The 20325-nt window shown below is 52.8% G+C and overlaps 8 protein-coding genes across 8 annotated transcripts; 1 reads left to right on the plus strand and 7 right to left on the minus strand.

Annotated features, from left to right (window-relative positions):
- Positions 1 to 319: 319 nt before the first annotated feature.
- J4E85_000964 (uncharacterized protein) lies at positions 320 to 3270 on the minus strand (the record flags this gene model as incomplete). Its single annotated transcript, XM_051465252.1, has 4 exons — positions 320 to 375; positions 432 to 954; positions 1004 to 2902; positions 2950 to 3270. The coding sequence occupies 4 exons, from the start codon at positions 3268 to 3270 to the stop codon at positions 320 to 322; spliced, it is 2799 nt and encodes a 932-aa protein (XP_051331773.1).
- A 3201-nt stretch (positions 3271 to 6471) lies between these two features.
- J4E85_000965 (uncharacterized protein) lies at positions 6472 to 7117 on the minus strand (the record flags this gene model as incomplete). Its single annotated transcript, XM_051465253.1, has 2 exons — positions 6472 to 6957; positions 7058 to 7117. 2 exons carry the CDS (start codon positions 7115 to 7117, stop codon positions 6472 to 6474), a joined length of 546 nt encoding a protein of 181 aa, XP_051331774.1.
- Positions 7118 to 7550: 433 nt separating this feature from the next.
- On the minus strand, positions 7551 to 8790 carry J4E85_000966 (uncharacterized protein; the record flags this gene model as incomplete). Its single annotated transcript, XM_051465254.1, has 3 exons — positions 7551 to 8070; positions 8119 to 8204; positions 8251 to 8790. The coding sequence occupies 3 exons, from the start codon at positions 8788 to 8790 to the stop codon at positions 7551 to 7553; spliced, it is 1146 nt and encodes a 381-aa protein (XP_051331775.1).
- A 1034-nt stretch (positions 8791 to 9824) lies between these two features.
- J4E85_000967 (uncharacterized protein) lies at positions 9825 to 11543 on the plus strand (the record flags this gene model as incomplete). The annotated part of the gene is made up of 1 exon (XM_051465255.1): positions 9825 to 11543. The coding sequence occupies one exon, from the start codon at positions 9825 to 9827 to the stop codon at positions 11541 to 11543; it is 1719 nt and encodes a 572-aa protein (XP_051331776.1).
- Positions 11544 to 11937: 394 nt separating this feature from the next.
- J4E85_000968 (uncharacterized protein) lies at positions 11938 to 12366 on the minus strand (the record flags this gene model as incomplete). The annotated part of the gene is made up of 1 exon (XM_051465256.1): positions 11938 to 12366. The coding sequence occupies one exon, from the start codon at positions 12364 to 12366 to the stop codon at positions 11938 to 11940; it is 429 nt and encodes a 142-aa protein (XP_051331777.1).
- Positions 12367 to 12774: 408 nt separating this feature from the next.
- On the minus strand, positions 12775 to 13446 carry J4E85_000969 (uncharacterized protein; the record flags this gene model as incomplete). The annotated part of the gene is made up of 1 exon (XM_051465257.1): positions 12775 to 13446. One exon carries the CDS (start codon positions 13444 to 13446, stop codon positions 12775 to 12777), a length of 672 nt encoding a protein of 223 aa, XP_051331778.1.
- A 357-nt stretch (positions 13447 to 13803) lies between these two features.
- Positions 13804 to 15723, minus strand: J4E85_000970 (uncharacterized protein; the record flags this gene model as incomplete). The annotated part of the gene is made up of 1 exon (XM_051465258.1): positions 13804 to 15723. The coding sequence occupies one exon, from the start codon at positions 15721 to 15723 to the stop codon at positions 13804 to 13806; it is 1920 nt and encodes a 639-aa protein (XP_051331779.1).
- A 2467-nt stretch (positions 15724 to 18190) lies between these two features.
- On the minus strand, positions 18191 to 19261 carry J4E85_000971 (uncharacterized protein; the record flags this gene model as incomplete). Its single annotated transcript, XM_051465259.1, has 1 exon — positions 18191 to 19261. The coding sequence occupies one exon, from the start codon at positions 19259 to 19261 to the stop codon at positions 18191 to 18193; it is 1071 nt and encodes a 356-aa protein (XP_051331780.1).
- Between the last annotated feature and the right edge of the window lie 1064 nt (positions 19262 to 20325).

The raw sequence follows: 20325 nt of genomic DNA on the forward strand, positions 1-20325 counted from the left end.
CCTTCAATAGGCCTCCGAGATGTAGCTGTGGAACATTATGCGCATTTCATGACGAGAATCGTCACGAGTACTATTACTACGAGTCTTATTTTAGGCATGGCGATTGGTTCAATCCCAATACTTAGATGCGGGGCTAAGTGGATTGGAGTAAATCTATGATCAACGTAGAACGAGTCGCGGGATTCCAATGCGAAGGACAGCGGAGGTATCGTAGGAGGAGACTAAGAATACATCTTTGAGACTACTATGTGACTCGTTTGGTTGGAGGTGTGGCGTCTCTATTATTATTTCAATCATAAGATAACCATCATAGTACTCATCATGCCAAGGTCGCGCATGCAGTAGGATCGAAGGTGTCGTAGTGAACTCGCATGCCTATTCCAGATGATTAGAATGCCCACGAACAGTTCATGTAGCGAACATGTACTTACTGACTGGCAGTGGGACCCACTCATCCTTAGCCTCGCTCAAAAAGCTTACAGTACCCTCTTGGACCTCCCGCCTCAACGTCTCTTGCGTACCCGGCCCCTTTCTGAGACCTTCCATTCGAGCAAAGATACGCAGCTGGGTGACTAAACCAGCGACGATGATAGGCCTGGTCAGTGCTCCGTGTAGCCCGTCGATGAATGGTAGATATAGCTCGTGTGGACGGTCGAGGTTGATGTTGTCGGGGTCAGGAAAGATAGCGGGATCGCGAGATGCAGTTGCCACGTCGAGGATAAGGTCATCACCCTTGTTGATACCCTCTGCGTGTCGCCAGTCGCTAGTGGTGAGAAAGGTGTTAGGGATGCGGAGAAAGCCAGTTGCGGGTGTGATAAGGCGCAGAGCCTCAAGCACGTATGCGCGCAGTACCTCGGAGTTTGCTGGTGTGATGTCTTTCGCCAGTTTTTGGATGTCCGGCCAGTGCGTAGAATGGTAAGGTTCCGAGAGGAAGAGATCGATGATTTGGCAGAACTAGTAATGGTCAGCCGGGGCGAATGCTTGAAACGACTTGTAGACTTACAGCAAAGGTGCTAAACACGACAAGATCAACGGCAAGTATGACCACTAGAGAGACGACTTCTTTGACCTTTGCCCCATTGTCGAAGAGCCGTTGCATCACTTTCGCTCCATGGTCTGGCATGAGATTGCGCTTCGCATGTCGTCGTTTTCGGGGATCCGGAAATTGCACAGTGGGTGATGCTTTCATCCCTTCACAAACAACCTTGACCTCTTTCGACATTTCATCGCTTGCAACGATTGCATCCCTCCGGAGTGCGGCAGACTTGGCAGGATTGTTGTCTAGATGAACAAAGTGAAATACTGCTATCATCTTGCTGAAGAGCTGCTTGTCATCAAAGCTGGCCGTTGAATCTTGCGAGTCGTTGATCGGGATGTTGAACAGACACGCAGCAAATTGTGTCCAACTGCGAGCTGCCACGTCTTTGATCGCGTCTATTTCGGCCACTTTGAAAAGCCATTTGCTGTTGTTCTGCACGAGCTGGGTGGTTTTCAGGTTGAGGAAGTGCGCAAAGATTTCCACAGACTCCTCTGGGCCGAGTATAGCTTGTCGAATAATGTCTTGCTGTTTGATGGCAGCGGAGGTGTGACCAAGCAGAACGTGTGGTTGATACTCCAATTGCCGCAGGGTGTGAGTCCACGCTGTCGTGTACAAAGTCTGGTCACGAAGAATACGGAGGATCATCTTGTAATCGGTGATGACTGTGGGAGGCGACCCGTAGCGCGGCTTCTCATAGCAGAAATCTGTCTCGTGCCCGAGAGACTTCTGTCGTCGTCTCATCTCCACAGGCGTGGTCAGCGGGTAGTGCGCGTAAATCGAGTTGCCACGATAGTATTCGGGAAAGACTCTCATCAGTAGCTTGTACATGACACCTCCGCCATCGATTGAGTATTCGCTGGAAGCTGCGTTGAACCCAAAAGCTGTCAGGTGGTGCGGGGTATAGTCCACGGTGTAGAATCGATCACCCCGAATAAGAGAGAGCGCATGTGACACCACTGCTCTGGTCGCCGTCGTTCCTGCACACAGACCTGATCCCGGAGTCATTGGGGCAGTTGGCTCTTCCAGAATAGTTCCGGCATATAGCTCGACATTCTCAACATCCTCGTACAAGACTTCGAGCGCGGCAGCGACATCGGGATCGGGATGGATATCGGTGAACGAGGTGTGGGATGTCATACCAAAGAATCTCCTGGTCTCATTGAGAGAAGCCACGCCCCACTGTCGACCTTGCTCTATACTCATTACCTCGATGACTTTCAACGCCAAAGGGATACGGCGTGGGCCGAAGCTCATGGCAACTTCATCCGTGGCTTCTGTGAGTATTTGAACGATATCCTCATCGCGAAAGTAGCCGTCGCTCTTCCTTTCGAGACCAGCGAAGACACGCCGACCAGGATCCGCAGGCGGTATAGCAGCATGTCGACGCATACCAGCTCGCATGTCTTCCAATGTCAGATGGCCAATCTTCATATCTGGACATATCATAGACATGTGATCTGTGAGCCAGTCCTCGTCCTTCATCGATATAGTCGAATGCCACCGATAGATCATGTTGATCTCGGCGCTTGTCTGGTTGCCACGGGCCTTGTCGACATCTGTCGGCCCAATGATACCCTCTATCTTTGCTCGTGGATCTAAGGTTACCGAGGAATCTACGCACTGTAGGTTGAGGATCGTGCGCACGTAGTCTTTTAGGACAATGTTGATGTATAATCCGGTCGTTACTAGCCGTGCAGTCTGGAAGAGGTCGTTGTCGCGCTTGCTGAGAGCTCGCTTGTAAAATCCAGTGTCGATTCCAGCCGCGTTGCAGGGAGGGCTGAATCGACCGTTCTCATTGATGATGGCCAGTTGCTCGACAACGATGTTGTGAAATCGCGAAAAGCATACGATCAGGGCAGAGGACTACCAAAGATAAGCAATTACACAACAAACTAGAGCTCATGACTTACCGCTGCGGGCCGGCTGAGGATCCTTGTATCAGCGAATGCATCAGGCTTCAACTTCCCATCAACGAAAGTACGGACCAAGCTCTGTGCCTCCTCGGACTCCCCGTATAGTGACGATAGGTCCAGGTATGAAGATGTCATGGCCACATCGTTATCTTCGTCGCCTGTGCGAAACACATCGCATACCATGACAGCCGCGAAGGCAAAGAACAGACTCGATAGTTGGCTGGGGTGTGGCTTTGGCTTGGCTTCTCGCGCGAGCAGTGTATCGAAGAGCAGTTCTGGATCGGGAAGCTTTGTAGGTATATGTCTTGGAGTGACCATGCGCGCGTAGTACGAACCAGCCTTACCGACGTTAGGCAGGTGGATGTTGTTGTTGCTTCCATCAGCGGACCGGTACTTGTCTGGCTCATGTCAGTATTGGAGAACGAGACGGAGCAAGGCGAAACTACATCGACCCCCTAGTGATGAATACACCGGCTGTTCCATGTCCCTACAGAACGTTTTGAGCAAACTACTAGTACTGGTCTCATCAAGGGTAGATGATGCCAGGAACTGTACGAGCTTCTCCTGTCATATGCTGTTAGCTGCGGCTCTTTCCACGTTGAGGCAGTCACTTACATCTTGTGCGCTATCATCAGACACAACACTATGAGTAGTGCCACTGAAAGAACCGCTTGTTTCGTGATTACTGGGACTGGCGTGACCACTGGCGTCCTGGGCCAGTTCCTGAAGAGGACGCATCGGACCGTTATTACTCGGCAAAAGAGTGCGTAGGTAAAGGTATAATAGAGGGTATGTCGAAGTTGAGTGTGGCTGACATGTAGCTGGCACGGGAGTGAGGTCATGCTGTGGCGTTGGCACTACCTTATCGCATGGCCTGATGGTATCCACATGGAATGATTTCATCTCATCGCCAAGGAAACGGGGTTCACTGGATGAAGTGGTCGCGAAGTAGCAACAAATACGCCTTAGAAGGAAGTCACAGCCTTGCCCTCGGCCCATGATGACGCCATTACACTCTCTTCCAAAGCAGGTGCAACCAGCAACCGATAACACAAGCCCACGATCTTGATTGAGCCATGAATAACGTAACCCAAATTATCACCAGCTCAATGACCGAAAACCTGGCCATTCTGCGGCTTTTCACACTTCCCAGGCTCCTCAAATCGCAGGTTAGGCTGTGTCTCTTCGATGTCATTTTCATCGTTCCATGTAGCTCCATATCTGACTCGTCTTGAACCAATCTCTTTGACTAGTGCCTCTACCTCCGCATTCGAGCTTGCGTTCTGTAGCACTGGCGCAGCAAATGCCTTCGCGACTTCGATTGGTGACAGCGAAACTTCCCTGCCGAGGCGCCACCATCCCAGAGATATACTGAAGACGCATAGAGTTGCTATCAGGGTGATGGCCACGGCGAAGGCGAGATAGATGTAGTGACTCCTGTATACGATCTTCGCCCATTCCTCCTGCACTTCAATGTGGTACGTGTTGTTTGGATTTGGCGCTGTATATAGCGCCATTCGAAACGCAAGTTCTCGAGCATCGCTCATTATATCGAAAGTCGGATCCGTGAAAGTCCCCCAACATCCCCCGCCACTTTCGTTCACATAACGCATAGCAGTCGTACCAGTGAACATCGAACTCCACCAGAAGATTCCTTCAAATCTGGTCAGCGAGCTGGAGGCGTAGAGGCTGTCCAAATAGAACCATAGGCCACCATGCTCAGAAAACTGCGTACCGCTTCCTTGTAGGTAGAAAGCTTTAATATAGTGTGCCACAGCCCGATCAGTCTCCCAGGATGTCTCGGGGTCCAGGAAGATCGTGTTGTTGGCTATGACGAATGGATATTCGATGGTGGCGGGTGTAAGCGAGCAATTTGTTCGGATAAGAAATCCTTCACAACTGTCGTTGCGTTTTATGATGGATGTGTAATTGATGATTTTGAGGTTTGGCACTTCCTCGTAGTAAGAGAATTTGGTGAAGAACGCTTGGGCCTCAGCATGGCTTTCATTGTTGAGAGTGAGGTTGTAAGAGATATTCGTATCATTTACACACTGAACGTCGTAACCCATCCCAGGTATGATACCTTTGCACGTCCCGGAACACCCGGAATCGGTAATATTGATTGGATTGCGGTTGTTGTGCTCCTTCACGACATGCGTAAACGGGTCACTAAGTCTATTAACTTCGTGAAAACGTCCAGTTATGTATCCAGTATAATCAGAGAAGGATGTATTGTGTATGCTGATCGATGCATTCACGGTATGAAGTCCGCGTGTTTGTTCAATAACAGAAGCTCGTTGAAGCAAAGGACCGTTGATAGGCACCAACGTTACGACCAAAGCCGTCAGGGCGATCATGTTAAACGAACGTCCCGCGAACACGATGTCCTTGACGCCGTGTCCAAACGCCCATATATGATGCAAGTCCTTGACCTTCGCATCACCTCGAAGTGCTTTAACCCACCAAGCGACAGTGATCGCTTGTGTTAGGGCGTACTGTAGGGCGAGATTGGCGAGCGTGTACGTGATCGATAGCAACACGGTGGGTTGGTACGTCCAAGAATCGATAGGTTGACCGTCCGATGTGACCAGAATCTGGATCATGAAAGCGGATGCGACTAGTGTAGCGATGAGGGCGAGGTGACCGGCCCAGGGTAGACGGCGCCAGAAGCCTGTTTTCCATGCTATCGGCTGGGGTTCTTCGGAATGCTTGAGAAGCTTTTGTGTTTGTTGTTGCGCCATGATCAAAGATAGGTCGATCGGAGAGTCGTGAAGCCCACGGGGGGAACCTGAGCAAGGCTGTTATACTGGACGTAGCCCCCATGCGATGATTTTCGCCAGCACAGCTACTTCGCCTCGTTCAAATTGCAGCTGGTAGCACACCAAAATCGCAACCTTGTCGACACCTGCCAATCGCCTACTCAATCTCCCACAGAATGCAGCACAGCCTAGTGGCCTGCCAAATCGCAGTTCATGTGGCAATGAATAAAGCCGCCGTGCCACATTGGCACATCACCGACACCCCTCCATCAAGACGCATGATGTGCCCGGTGCGCACACCCATTCGTCGATTCTTGGAGGGGTACTGCACCATAGCTGGAATGTAACAGGGGGTTGTCTAGGATTTAGAAGTAGTATGTAGACTTGCATACTGCCATTGAGGGGTACGTACCACGTGTATAGCCACACATGGCCATCAAAAATAGCCCCCAAAGAACCTTGCATGCTCAAGGCAGTACTTATGACGCCAGGAGGTAAGGATTGAAATTGAGGTAGCACGAAGGAGGAAAAATTGTAATCCAGTCATCGTAGAGCTGCAGTTGCGGGCAATGGTGTGTTGGTGCTGTGAATTTTGGTTCATGGGTATCTCATCTACATATGAAATCGTACCGTATCGCTCGTGGCGTCCGGGTGCTCATCCTCGTTCGAACCGTCGTTCCCGGTCGGACCGTTGCCGCAGATATCCGCCTCGTTTTCGTCTCGTCCTCGCTCCGTTCTCGCCCCGTTCTCGTGCCGACGCCTAGAAGACCATCTCATGCGGCCTATCGCTGCTCCTCAAGGCGAAGCTAGCACCCAGGTAAGACTCTAAATCAGGAGTCCTCTTGATATTAGCCATAAGCGCCTTATCCACCTTCTTCTGGTCTTCTATCCGCTGAGGATCCGTCTCCTTCTTTGCAGGTGTCTCGCCGTCCTTGAAGAAGTCGTCCTCGCCCTTGCCGTCCTTCTTCTCACGCGCCCAGTACTCGTCCTTGCTCACGCGTGCGACGACTTCCTCGTCCAGGCCGGCGATGTCGACGACGGTCGAAGTCGCGATGACGTAGCGGTGGTTGACGCGACGTAGGGGGACGCCGTTGGACTTGAAGGGGCCGGTGATGAGGAGGACGCCTTGTTCGAGCTGGCGCAGGAGCACGACGCGCTTACCGCGGAAGCGGCCGGAGAGGAGGATCAGGACGGTTCCTGGGGCGAGCGACTCGCGGTACTTGGTGGGGTGGGCTGTCTTGCGCGCCTGTGAATTGGGTTGTTAGCTTGATATTCGCGACAACTCCAACATATACATTTGTGTGTCTTTTCTACTGCTCAAAATTTATCGCGAGAAATGCGCATACCTTCTTCATCTGCGCCTCCTCCTCGGCAGCGTAGTACTTAGATGCTTTCTGGTCGGCCATTGTGTTGGTTTGAGGCAGAGGAAGTCTGGTAGTCAATTAGTATGTGTCGCATGCAAATTTGCTAGACCAAACAGAATAGCTCGGTATCTTCTTACATTTTCTTGTGGTGATGATGATGTCGTCGTCGCGATTTCAGGGTCGAGATGTGCGAGCGCTCGCTAAGATCAGCCCTACGGCGCTAGTGGTCCCCGCAAACCATCGTTCACATGTGAACACTGGCATGTTGTTCCGGTGTAAGGGTTTGCATAGATCCATGATGCAAACGCATGCCGTGATAACAGAATATTGTGTGATGTGTGATCGCAGAATTATTAAAGAGAAAAGGTCATATCGCGTACAATGTCAAGTCGCATAGATCAAGAGCGTGTATTGTACATTAATCCGAGACCACCCGCGTGTGTAGGTCGATAGATCGTGGGTATTAGCAAGCCCATTACTTCTTCTCTGTTAGAGCCTGCCTCTGCCTCAGCTCACCCATCTTTCCAACAGCCTTGTCCATGCCACTCCACTTCCGCACAAGATGATTCACGCCGACAGGCAGTACACCAAGGATCTGAATGTACTTCGAGTATAGAGGAAGCGCAATCTCGCCGCTCTCACCCCTCTCGATCAGCTTGATGATATCCTTTCCGATATCAGCAGGCGTAACCACAGGCGCTAGGAAGTTGCTTGGGGTCTTGAGGCCTGCAAACATGGTTGTGCCCATCTGACCGGGTTGTACGAGGATTGTCTTGATGTCCTTTGCAGCGGGGTTTTGAGCAAGCTCCGCGCGAAGCGAGTGGTGCAGCGCCAGAAGGGCCGCTTTTGAAGCCGTGTATGCGGATAGGTTGGCGGCACCGAGGTGGCCGAGGACGGAGGAAACGGTTACGATGGTGCCGCGGCCTTCCTTCAGCATATGCGGGAGGATTGTACGGAGGGTGGTGAACTGTGACAGGGTGTTGACGCGGAAGGTGCTGTTGAGGTGTCAGAAGATGTCAATAAGGATTCCAGAGTATACATACCGTTCCACATCTTCAGCGGTTGAGTCGAGGATTGACTTGGTCTGCACCATACCAGCATTGTTGATCAAGATCGTCGGAGCGCCGAGCTATAGTCGTTAGCAGAGTACAGTCTTCTAGCAGAGGAATACTCACGTCGTCGACAATCTTGGCTACGGCAGCTTCAACCTGCTTTGCGTCGCTCACGTCGCACTTGTAGTAAACCACGCCCTTGTTTTCCGCCTCATCTTCATCGACCTCCTTCATGTCTAGGACGGCGATATTGGCATTGCGCATTCCATACGTCTCTGCCAGCAGTCCGCCGAGACCGTCAACACCGCCGGTTATGACAATGACCTCTTCCTCTAGGTCCACCTCGCGTGGTGATCCCCATGCGATCCGGTCGCTGATGAGTCCGAAGATGCCGGTGACGGTCATGAGCATAGCCCAAGCCATGGCAATGCGCATCTCGATGTTCTCATAAGGTGTGTACTGCGCGCGCAGACACAATACCACGACCCATGATACGAATGGGTGGAAGACCGTGTACCCGAGGACGTACCATATCAGGTCGACATTGATGTAGTGGTGCCATGGCTCGTCGGGTCGGTCGAAGCTCTTGGGTAGCTGCACAGGTACCTCTCTGATTGAGGAAGACATGGCGGGCATGTCAATACAGGAAGATTGTTGAATCATGGAGGATGGTGGGGCGTGTCGGCGCGTAGTTGAGGCTTGGACGCGAATCGGGCGTTGAAAGTATCTATTACGGCGACAATGCTACCCAGGAGCGAAAAGTGAGATGTGTGAGAATGCGCAACTTGCGCAAACAGTATACGGGGCCATTCTGTTCTTATTGTACTGTCGCTGATGCTGAGGTTTGCAGTGTTTCATTCGCGCCTCAGGTCTCCAGGACGCTAGCCAGAGTGCTTCAAGCTGCGAGTGAGGGGCTGAGTAAGCGACTTCCCTCGCCGTGCGCATCTGTCCACACCAACCCTAAACCCACAATACAACCACCACCATGGAGTTCAACAACAAATCACCCATCGTGCATGGCGGCCTATGCGACTCTTTCTGTGGTGATAACGCGATGCTGAAGTCTCCTTGTGCCAAAGCACGCACAGGTGGGGAAGTATCACCGCCGTGCGACGCGCTTCATCTCCTGATCACCAGAGACCGGCCCCGGGGCTTCCCTTTAACCGACTGTAGTTATTGATCGTGCTCTCCTTCTCGAGACATGGTGGCAGTTCATACTGGTAAGGAGAAGGCGATTCCCGAATTGGGCCTGCTGCGCCAGGAAAGCGATCTTGCGAGATCGTGATCGCCCTTCCAGCTACATGAGCAAGCACCATGGACCTCGAAGAATGGTTCCACACGTTGCTAGCATCTACGAATCGGCTACGGCAGCTGGAGCATCTCCAAATGACTACGCACCGATATTTCTGGGGGTCTAACAGGAAGCTAGGGTAGCAATAGGCTTGGAAGATCTCACGAAATGCATGAGCTACCTCCCAACGCATCCGGCGCACCTCCCCAAATCTTTCCAACTTATGGCAGCAACGGGCGATGTTACAACTTCTTGTGTTCGTTATGACGACACGTAAACACACGTTCGACTGCTCATAAACTCCACCTCCCATCCCGAGTCTCTTCTTCTTCTCCAACCCCTTCTCCAGTGTTTTCTACTGCTACTGCTGACTGCATCATCTCTCATACCGAACCCTTTCAACACAATGCTCGGACAAGCCTTCTTCGTCCTCGCACTCGCGGCTCTGGCTCAGGCCGGAGCTATCGTCACCAACCATTGCCCATACACGGTCTACATCTGGTCTGTACCCCAGTGGCTCAGCAGCTCACTCACCGAAAACGTCCCTCTCAAGCCTCATGGTCAGTACCGAGAACCATGGCACTTTGGGTCCCCCCTCAATCCTGGTGTTGCCATCAAGATCTCCGACAAGTTCGAAGGTATCAACAGGGGCGCCAACGAGATGGACTTCGCCTACACGATTGACCTGGACACCTTAGACAAGGTCTGGGTCGGCCTGGACCCGATTCGAGGCAACCCCTTCCACAACAAGATCGCCTTGCACAGCTGTCACCAGAGCTTCTACGGCTCCGCAAAGGTTGAGACACATGTTTGCACCCCTAAAGACAACATTGAGCTTGTCCTTTGCGATACGTCACCACGCGTGACTACATTGAAAGATTCCACGTCTCTTGCCGATATCATGTCGTGCTACGACTACCCATATTTTGGCCTTACACACCACGGTGCAGACAGCGTTGAAGTTCACACGGGCAACCTTCCAGATCATGTGGCAGAGGATACCGACTCCGACTCCGGATCTGACACTGACGGTTCCGAATCGCGGGAGGTCCATACCATGAAGTTCACGTATACCATGGGCATGACCGCTGAGTTCTCCGAAGAACCGACCCCCGGTTTCATACCGGCGCCGTCCACATCGTCAGTGATTCTTCCGCCCAGGCCAGCGAGTACCGCATCAGGACCAGCAATTCCGCACAGGCCAGCACCATCGGACACCACGTCCACCACGTCGCGCGGGGGCTTTTTCACACCACCTGCGCCTGCACCTCGCGAAACAGACTGCCCAGATTGCAAGAAGCCACGAAAACCAGGAAACAGCCCATGCCTAGCCAGGGTCATTTACCCGGCAAGACGTCGCGTCCCTGCAGCTCGCAACACACCAGACGACATTGAGCCAACACGCCTACCAACCCCGCATCACTCAGTAATCCCTACACTGTGCAACATCGTCCGGAGGTACCACACTGGAGTCGACGATTGTGATGAATCGGCACTAGAGTCGTATGCTCGTGCCATATACCCCACAGTCTGCGACCCCGTGAATGCTTCACTCCTGATGGGCTTCCCATGCGAGGAGGTTATGGAGGAGATGAAGAAAGTCTACCCAGCCATCGATGCTCCGGTGATCTCCCGGGCCCCCACATGCGAGTGCGAACCTGACTGCGACTTCTGCGGTCACTTCAACGATACTTGCTACTGCGCAGGAGCTATCGCGGCGCCAATGCACGCGAGCGACCCATCTCTCCCGACGGATTTCGAATCCTTCGCCTTCATTCCTGAGGATCAAAGGATCTGCCTGTATTCCCTGTGCGACCCGGAGATCCCCGGAGTCAGCTGCAACGACGCAGCCGACCTACTCCATGCCATTCTAACGATCAACAATGAGAGTTACGAAGAATGGGTCACCGAGACTATGCCTCATACCTGCGATGCTTACTCTGTTTTCAAGATGGATACAGGTCAGCTGGCAATCTGCATTGCTGATCTTTGTGCGCACCACCCTGAAACATGCGACAATATCCAGGCTCTTCTCACTTCAGGCACCAAGGCCAAGTTGGGCCTGGATGTCTTCTTCATCAAGCACCGCGCCGTCTGCGACCAGGTCCTCGACGAGAGTACCTGAAGCTTGGGAACAACTAGCGACATGGTGGACTGGGGAGCGTGATCGTTGTTATCGTTGTTATCGTTGGTTCTCTTTTTGCTTTCACCTCATGCCCTTTGCGTTCGCATAACTTACCGTTTGTACTTTTATTTGCCTTTCAACGCCGATTATTCTTCTCAATGCGATACTTGGCTTTCAACATGCTCATGTTCATTTCAGAATGATGAGGTTGCATCACGTTCACTTTGCGAATGACCCCATAAGTTTCATGTCAAGACATGTATTTTCTAAGGAAAAGCCTTGCGCAAGCACAAAGTCGGCCTCTGATCTCGATGAGAGAGCGACGATGAGCTACTCTAGGCTACTACATCGACCACCAGACCCTATCTCCATCCCTCGCGCCTCTTGGCTCGACCTAGGCAGCCTCGTCCTCTCCCTGTCCTTCTCCATCTTCACCATCGCCACCGTCACGCTCCGCCTCCTTATCCATATACTCCGCAACACGAGCGATGAACTCCGCCTCCGACCCGTTCTTCATGTCGATAAGCTTCTGATAGTCCTCGCACAGTTGCTCGTGTCGCCCAGCCTCAGTCTCAAGCTCTGCATTGTTCGCTTTGATCGCCGCATCCAGGACTTCGATGCGCTCCATGTCTAGTTTCGGTGCAAGCCTGGCTTCGGTGAGCTGCTCTAGAAGAGCCGCATATTCCTCCTCCAACTTGGCGACGAGGGCTTTCTTCTTCTCGATGCGCTTCTCGGCTCGCTTGCAGGACTTCTCGTAGTAGGCTAGACGCTCGGCCATGGTGGCGTCGCTGGCGGGGGTGGTGTTGTTGTTGTTGTTGGACATTGTTGGTTTTGTGTTGTTGAGATTGATGGTTGTTGTAAGTTGTTCTTGTATGATGGATGATGTTATCGGATGAAGACTCACTCATACACAGGAAGTAGCTCGTTTATATCCCGAATCTCTCCGGTTTGTCTATTGTCTACGTTTGCAACTACAAGAAAGAACGCACCCAACTCCAACAACGCCTACCAAGACATGTTTGCAAAGACAAAAAAACCACAAGAAACCACGAGAACGCCTCTGAATGAAAGACAACAACGAAACCCAGTCAGTCAGTCTACCAGCGAGTGTTTGCAAAGAAAAGAAACCAAGAAACCACGCAAACTCCAATCAAATCCTCAAAGCAGTTCTATCCCAAACTCCGTAGTCCAGAAACTACCGGAACCAGCGTCGGTGCAATGCTACACCGATCTAGAGACGTCGCGTACCATTAGAGGCCTGTCGTAGAACCGAGAACAGGAACAAGATCATCAGGAGACGTACCAAGCATGCCGGAGCCAAGACCATGACGAGAACGGCCAGGACATCCATTCCATCAACAGGATATGGGCGAGGATGAATGGGCTGCGGCTCCTCGTCGATACCTCCAGGGCTGGTGGGTTCAGGAACGGGTGGCTCAGGCTCAGGTACCGTAGGCGCAGCTGCCGCTTCTTCCTGAGGAGCTCCCGAAGCCTGTTGCATCATCTTCAAAGTCTCCTCAATCCGTCTAACCTTCTCTTCCACATCCCCCAAATTCCCATTCACCCTATCTACCTCCTGCTCCGCGGCGCCATTCGCAACGGCAGCAGCTCGCTCTGCAACCCGCTCCGCATGGTACTCAGCACGGTGCTCACGCAGCCAGTGCACCAGCGCAATAACATTGGGGTATTCAACTTGACTAGGCCAGTTTTGCTGCAGCGGTTGGAGGATTTCGTGAACGGTTGCGCGGTCTTCGACGGTGAGAGTGAGGAACCAGGCGTCGAATTCGTGGGGGGAGAATGTGGTGTCGTTCTGGGCCGTCCGGAAGAACCAGTTGAGTTTTGCGACGAGCTCGCCGCGGCCGCGGGAGGGGGTAGCGGTGAGGGTGACGCGTGGGTATGACATTTTTGGGGAGATGATTGGGGTGGTTGTTGGTGGTTTGATGATGAGAAGGGTTGGAATGCTGTTGTGATGGTGTTGTGAGATGGTAGTGATGATGTGAAGATGTGATGCTGTATTGATGTCCACTCATCACGAACTTCCTCATCCTCTTATATCCCCCATCCCCTGGCCCAAACTTCCTCACATACCCTCCTTCGTCACGTTCCAATGTCACTCACTCCAGCCCACACATGCTCATCATCTGACCAAACCACAAAGTCTCAACAAAGTCTCATTAACTGATCTACGCATCTTCTTTCACCCACTTCCACAAAGCGCACCAAGCGCCGAACACCGAGCAATGTCTTAAGCCCATGTCTTCTATTGCTTTGACCCGAAAATGCCAACCTTCATCTTCATAGGTGTCTTGGGTGTCAACGGCCCCCGCTCTGTCTCAGCGCCATGTTTCACATACATGCTCTTCTCGTCTGGCGGGTAGGCGCTCTCTGTGTCTCTGTTGCACTGTCCAGCGCCCACTTCAATCTTGACGTGTCCGTCTTGGTCGCCCCGTAGGTTGACGATGAGGGACCCGTTGCCGCCGTCGGGATCGCTTAATAGCCAGATGTGCTTCATCCTCCTCCCTTCTCTCCGCTCCATGATGTCGTCGGCTGCGGCTGCAATATCGCCTCCACCTCTAGATGCAGCGACGATGAGATCACGTGGATCGAGATAGTTGAAGCGGCCAAGCGCAGACCACGCTGCGGTGCGCACAGCCTCAAACACAACAGCGAGGATGATAACGAGGTTGAGCGTGAAAATAGCGTAGATGTAACTCGGCTGACCAAACTGCAGCGCGTAGACATAGACTTTGGCTGGTTGCTGAGTGAACATGCGCCCAACCATTAACTGCGCAGACGCATACGCAACCAGCATATCATCAGCCATGGCAACCATGCTATTCGTGAGACCCGCCAGTGTTGCTTCCTCTTCAGTGAACGTCCGATTATTGAAAGTCTCTGACATCTTGTATGCCGCGATACTAGAATTGAACGCTTCGCCAAGCAGCGAAACATACAGATTCGTCATGTCGTTAGACATGAGCTCGAACTGCCGCACAACCGTGCGCGTGACGTTTCGCTGAGGATTGAAATCGGGCATGGTGCGCACGGGCTTGACGGTGATGTTGAGATTACCGACGTCGACGGTGACATTGAAGAGGGTGGGTGTGAAGTCGAATTCGCATTGCGTGGTATTGAGGAAGGAATAGGCTGAACCAGCAGCGATGGCGAGGTAGCGGCGAGGTGAACGGTCGCTGTACGCTACGCCCATCGCCACGATGGCTTTGCCGTCGTGACCGATGTAGTTTGAGTATTCCGGGCCTTCTTCGCTGTCTGGCAGGTTGCCAGAAGCCGCATAGATCCATTCGTTGACTGGTCCGGAAAGAGTGAAGTTGGAAGTTGCGTTGTACGTGCAGGTGACGTTTGCCAGGTAGCCCTCCTCTTGGTAGATGTATCCCGCAACCTGGCTGTTCGACCTGATTCCTTGGTCCATGAGTCCGATAGATGCTCCGACGCCATATGAACGACCTCGGTAGCTGAACTGAGTGTTGTCGAGTTTGCGATGGACATGGGGCCCTCCACCCAAAGAAGACGCCTGGGCAGCTGATGCCAGAAGCTGACTACTCTGTTGCTGGCCAACCGAATACGTGAAGAAGCCCTTTTGCGTGCGCAGCGACGGTCCCGAACTGCCAATCATCATCGGATACTCTTTGATCATCGATACGTTCTCGTAGCTTGGGATCAAAAGCATGCCGCTATCCACCGTCCGCGATACCGATGGTGTCATTGAACCAGCCCAGAGCGCCGCAGGCACAAGGCTGAGAAGAACAACGAATACGGAGGGAAAGAAGAACCGTAGAGGCAAGTCCCAGTCCACGCGCATGATGCTCATATCCACCCAAGTGCGCAACACATCCAGGGATACGCTGACCTTGTTGAGCCGCAATCGAAGCGCGTAGTTGATGAGCTTGCAGATAACCGCGAGATGCAAAAGTCCAAAGAAAGCAGCGAGAAGCTGTACGACCAACGCAGCGGAACCTGGAAACCTATTCGCAAGAGTAAAGAGCTGACCCGTAACCCTGCATTCGTTGAGTTGCGCCAGCAAAAGCACAGTCGAAAGCGTCGTCGTAAAGGAAAGTCCGTAGAAAGTATTATACCGTCCCCAATGGCTATACCGCACCGTCCTGCCATCATCCCCCGTATCCCTCCGATCTCCCGGTAAGAAGGTGAATTGCCGAACCATTACAAAAGATTATAAGAAACGAGCGAAAAAGGGACCGGCCAGCGGTTACGAAAAGAACGGAAAACCTTCAAGGGGGATGAAGAACGAGCGACGAAGATGGCAAAAGCGAAAGGAATCCTCATGTTGGCCATCTTAGACGGTGGTTGAGTGTTTGGGCATTGGCATGCCAGGCTACCCGTGTTACCAGGCAAGTGTTGACAGTTGTTGTATCAGGTGCGGCGAGATTTCATGCCTGAGACGAAGGATCCACTGTGATCGTGGCTGCATGCGGTAAGTCTTCACATAATTCTGATGATGTGCATGATCTTATACAAGGACTAGATATTGTTATTGTGCAGATGTCTTGCTGAAGGACGACGGGTTCTCCTTGTTGCGCTCTTGTGTTGCTCTTGTCGGGTTGGCAGGTAATGCGTGTTACTCGATGGAGGAACGCAGCATGAATGTAGGCCTTAAAGCATTGTGCAGTTTCGTATGCACTGAACGGTATAGGACTTCTGCTAACTGAGCGTCGGACGTTGACTGCCGAAGATGCCTGGGTATCGTGGATGAAGTGTCCCAGGTACCTAGCTCTGGGAGCCGCAAGGTGTTGCGCCATTGAAACCCGGTGAACGGTTCATCTGACGCATCGCAAAAAAATTGGAGCACGTCGCTGACTGACCAATAAGCTGGAACGCGTGAGCTCGAGTATAACGAGGAGGATGAAGAGTATCGTGCATAACATATAACGCGACCGCGTCGCACACTGAGACCCACCCGATCACGACCGTCGATGACATCACCACCTACAATCCCTAGTTCCCACCTCCAGCTCCCAACGCGCAATTGCATGCGCATCAAAAATGCGTCAACGGGATCCATTTAACCCACCAACTCACCAATCCCAAATTCCAACAAATACCGACCTTCACAACTCCCCTCCCTCCTCCTCGGCTGGACGAACCAACCAACCACACCCAAACACCCTACCGCCAAGCCACCCACCTGAAACCCCCCACCATACCCAAACCAAGCTTAGCGCATCTCTCCTGCCACTCAGAACCCGTTTGATCTACGCGGGCCCCCTAGGCTCCTTGACTCCTGCATATCGTATATTGCCATCTTTGCCGTGCGTGCCATCCATCGCTATCTGGCATTTTGTGGATTCTACATCAAGGGATAGTTTAGGGATAGCTTAGATAAGAGAGATGCCGAGGTAAAAGATTTCTGCAGTCCTGGTTACGGGTTACGGGTTACGGGTTAGATGTGGGACATGCGCATGGCGTATTCCCAGTTTTGCTGATGATGATGCCGGTGGGGTTTATTGGACTCGGATCCGAACATGACGAGGGTGCATGGAGGTTGTGAGGCACCCTTCTTGCTTGACCGGCGCGATTCAGCCGTTCTCAGACTCATTGTTCAGCTGGAGATATATTGGCTGCGGAGGCTCTGTGGCAGGTATACAGGTGCAGTTGTTCGTTTAAAGTGTCATGTGTGGTCGGCCAGGTGGTCAGCCTATTGTGGCTGCGCATGCGGCCCGCAGAAAGTGTCGTACAAGGCAGAACGACTGGATAGCATCGCGAGTTGGCGAGTGTGCATTTTACTGAGGCCTCGGATGGCGTTGTGGCTGTACTGTCGAGTTGTGTAGGAGTAGTGGCCGGTGTATTTCATGCTGTGCATGTGTATGGACACAAGATTTTATGCCTAGTTGAGTTATTGTGCTGCCTGTATGCCGTCTTGCTCATCTTCCGCATCGCCCAAATTACCGCACAGCGATTAGATCGCCCTGTTTGGGTGCGGCATGAGAAACATCATGCGATGCGAGAAATATTGGACAAAGTCGCGTATTGATGAATCGCGTCAAGAAAGAGCGTGCGCCACCAAACCATGGACCTATCTGTAAGTGAAATCCGTCCGCACTAGCTAGATAAGATACCCGTCCCACACACTAGCGCGCATGTCAGACCCCAATTTACGGAAATTGCGAACCGCGAAGGGATACACGGGAGGGAGAGTCATTCAATCACACTGACAGAGGAGAACGCCCGTTGCCAAGAATATACTTTCCGAGACGGAGACGGAAACAACACGAGACGGAAGAATTGTGTTTTGAACAAAATGTTTTATTTTTCCTTTTTCCCATTACTCGCAAAGACATCTGACAAGTCAGAGGACCCGCGGTATATAGTTATTTGTGGGCTGTGAGAAAGCTATGAAAAAGCTAAACTACTATGAGGCGGTCGCGCCGAGAATCGCAATATAGATGCGATTCAAGATTCCGAACTGATTGATGATATCCCAACGCCGGTACAATGCTGTGCTATGCAAATGCTGAGATTGTGTTATAACGCCGGCCAATGCAAGAAGAGATGACGAGATGGGCGAAGAGATGTCCATCCAGTGAGCATCTTTTCATCAGATCATGTCATTGGGGAACAATAAGGAAAGTCGTTAGGCTGTTGAAGCGAGGGTGGTGGGGTACCGAATGGCATTAATAGGTAGTCTGGCGGCCGGCATAGGCGCCGGTCTGGCCGAACATCCTGCTGAAGATGCCGCCCGCAGAGGTCTTGACCTTCTTCGAGGGCTGGGTGTCGTACAGCGGGAGTGCGTGTTGCTGCTTGGGGACGTACGAGTGAGGGCCATTGATATATACAACGTTGGCGCCCTGGTCTGCGTCGTAGCGCTGGAGGATCGCTTCTGAAGGCTCGTCGTGAAGGCTGACGGGTGATTCGGAAGAGGTGGAGACCGAGGAGCTTCGGGTGGGTGGTGATAGAGATGGGGTGCGCGATGGTGCGCGGGAGGATGGGATGTAGCGTGGTCCCCTCTGGGATCGAGGAGCATATGAAGACAGGGAGGATTGCGACGCATATGGGTGAACTGAGCGCGAGAGGTTCTCGGCGGTGAGCTGGTATTGTTGGCGGGCAAGCTCCTTCTCCTTCTCTGCGAGCCTGGCCTTCTCGGCCTGGCGAGATTGCCAGACGCGGATGGGCGCTAGGAAGGGCTCGAGGTGGTAGTGGAGGTCCTCGGTGCTGATGCGGAGATCCCAGTCAAGGAGGAACAGAAGCTGCTTCTCCATGAGGTTGACCTCGGTGAGGGAGAAGCCAAAGTTCTCGTAGCCGCGAACAGCGCTGTACCTGGCCCAGTGCTTGTTCTTGGGCGAGGAGTCGTTGAGGTTCTTAGCCGCAAGGATGAGGGAGGCGAGGAAGATGCGGTGGACGGTGCATCGCATGCCCTTGGCAACGGGAGGAAGGCGCGACCGTAACCTGCTGAGGTAGACGAGCGAGGTCATGAGGGTGGCAGTCTGGACATGTGACCTCTCGACGATGGATGTGATGAACTCCTCTACTGATGGCAGGGCAGGCTCGCGGATGTTGGAGGCAGCATGCTGAGGTGGCGATGCTGGTGGGGTAGGAGGGAGGTTCTTGTTGATTGAGGGTTCGCAGCGAATGACTTGTGTGGCCTTCTGTGCAAGGTACGAGATCATGTCATGTGACACCGGGAGCTGGATGAAGTGATCCAGGGCAGCCGTGTTCTCGGCGACGAGGTTTGGTGAGTAAGGCATGATGTTGATGGAGTAGTAGTCCCGAAGGTGATGTGAAGTCTTAAGTGAATGTCGAACTGTATGTGGATGCCGTGTATGCCCTGTAGTGAGGCGTAGTCGGAATTCCGGTCTGAACGATGGTAAGCGGGAGTCCGAGGCTGCGTGGCTGACGACGAGGTTGAGTCGGCAGAGTAGGCAAGGCAACAATTATTAAGGTGAAGGTGAAGAGTCCGAGTCCAGTCGGAAGGTGCAAAGCGATTGAAATTTTACGGGAGATGGCGCTGCCAGTCTGGGAAGTCGGAGGGAAAGTCGGTGGTGGAGCGCGAATCACTGCCGGAGTGTGGAGAATGGCACCTGCACCGCTAGGATGACAGGAGGAAAGAAGGGAGGATGGAGAAGTGAAGCCGGTGACTGACTGTGAGGAAGAAGTATCGACGGCAGGCGGCGTGATACTTATTTCGCAGGCCCCTTGAGCGGGTAGCGATGCGTTTCCAAGTCGAGGGTCGGATCCTTTGGGGTGGTGGTTCGGCGGCTGCGTGTGGGATCCAATGGATGGAGCTCACGCACAGGAAACAGCTACGTAGCGCGCCACGCCGGACTCAGGCCAGCGGCTGTTTGGCCCGTTTGGGGTGCCTGGAAGATTGCGAGTGGTGAGGTGCAGGACCCCAGGAATAGGCTGTTTCAAGTCCAAGCCAATGGTTTGCACGCAGCGCAGGGCCCTCTAGGCGTGCGAAATTGACAGCCAATAGAGCCGTGATGCGAATCGCGTTTCGAAGGCGGTCGAGTATGTTTTAGATGGATGCAGGTTGGAGTCGAGGTGTTGGAGTGGAGTGCGCGAAATATTGGGTTGGTACAGACACGACGTTTGCTGCACTGCAGGCCTCGAGTTTGCGGCAGCAGCGACCGCTATGTACTGCGACAATCACGGTGCTTGTGGAAGGCTGGCCGGAACTAGAGGGTCTGCTGGCCTCGTAGCTGGGTCACGTTGCCGGGTTGGGAGACAGATATTGAGGCGGTGAGTCGGGTTAGGTGGAGCCAGAGCACTACGGTTGATGAATAGCATGCGACCACGCAGTAGCAGCACA

This window comes from Alternaria conjuncta, assembly GCF_024043145.1.
Source record: "Alternaria conjuncta strain BMP 0040 chromosome Unknown scaffold_1, whole genome shotgun sequence".
Classification (NCBI taxonomy): domain Eukaryota; kingdom Fungi; phylum Ascomycota; class Dothideomycetes; order Pleosporales; family Pleosporaceae; genus Alternaria; species Alternaria conjuncta.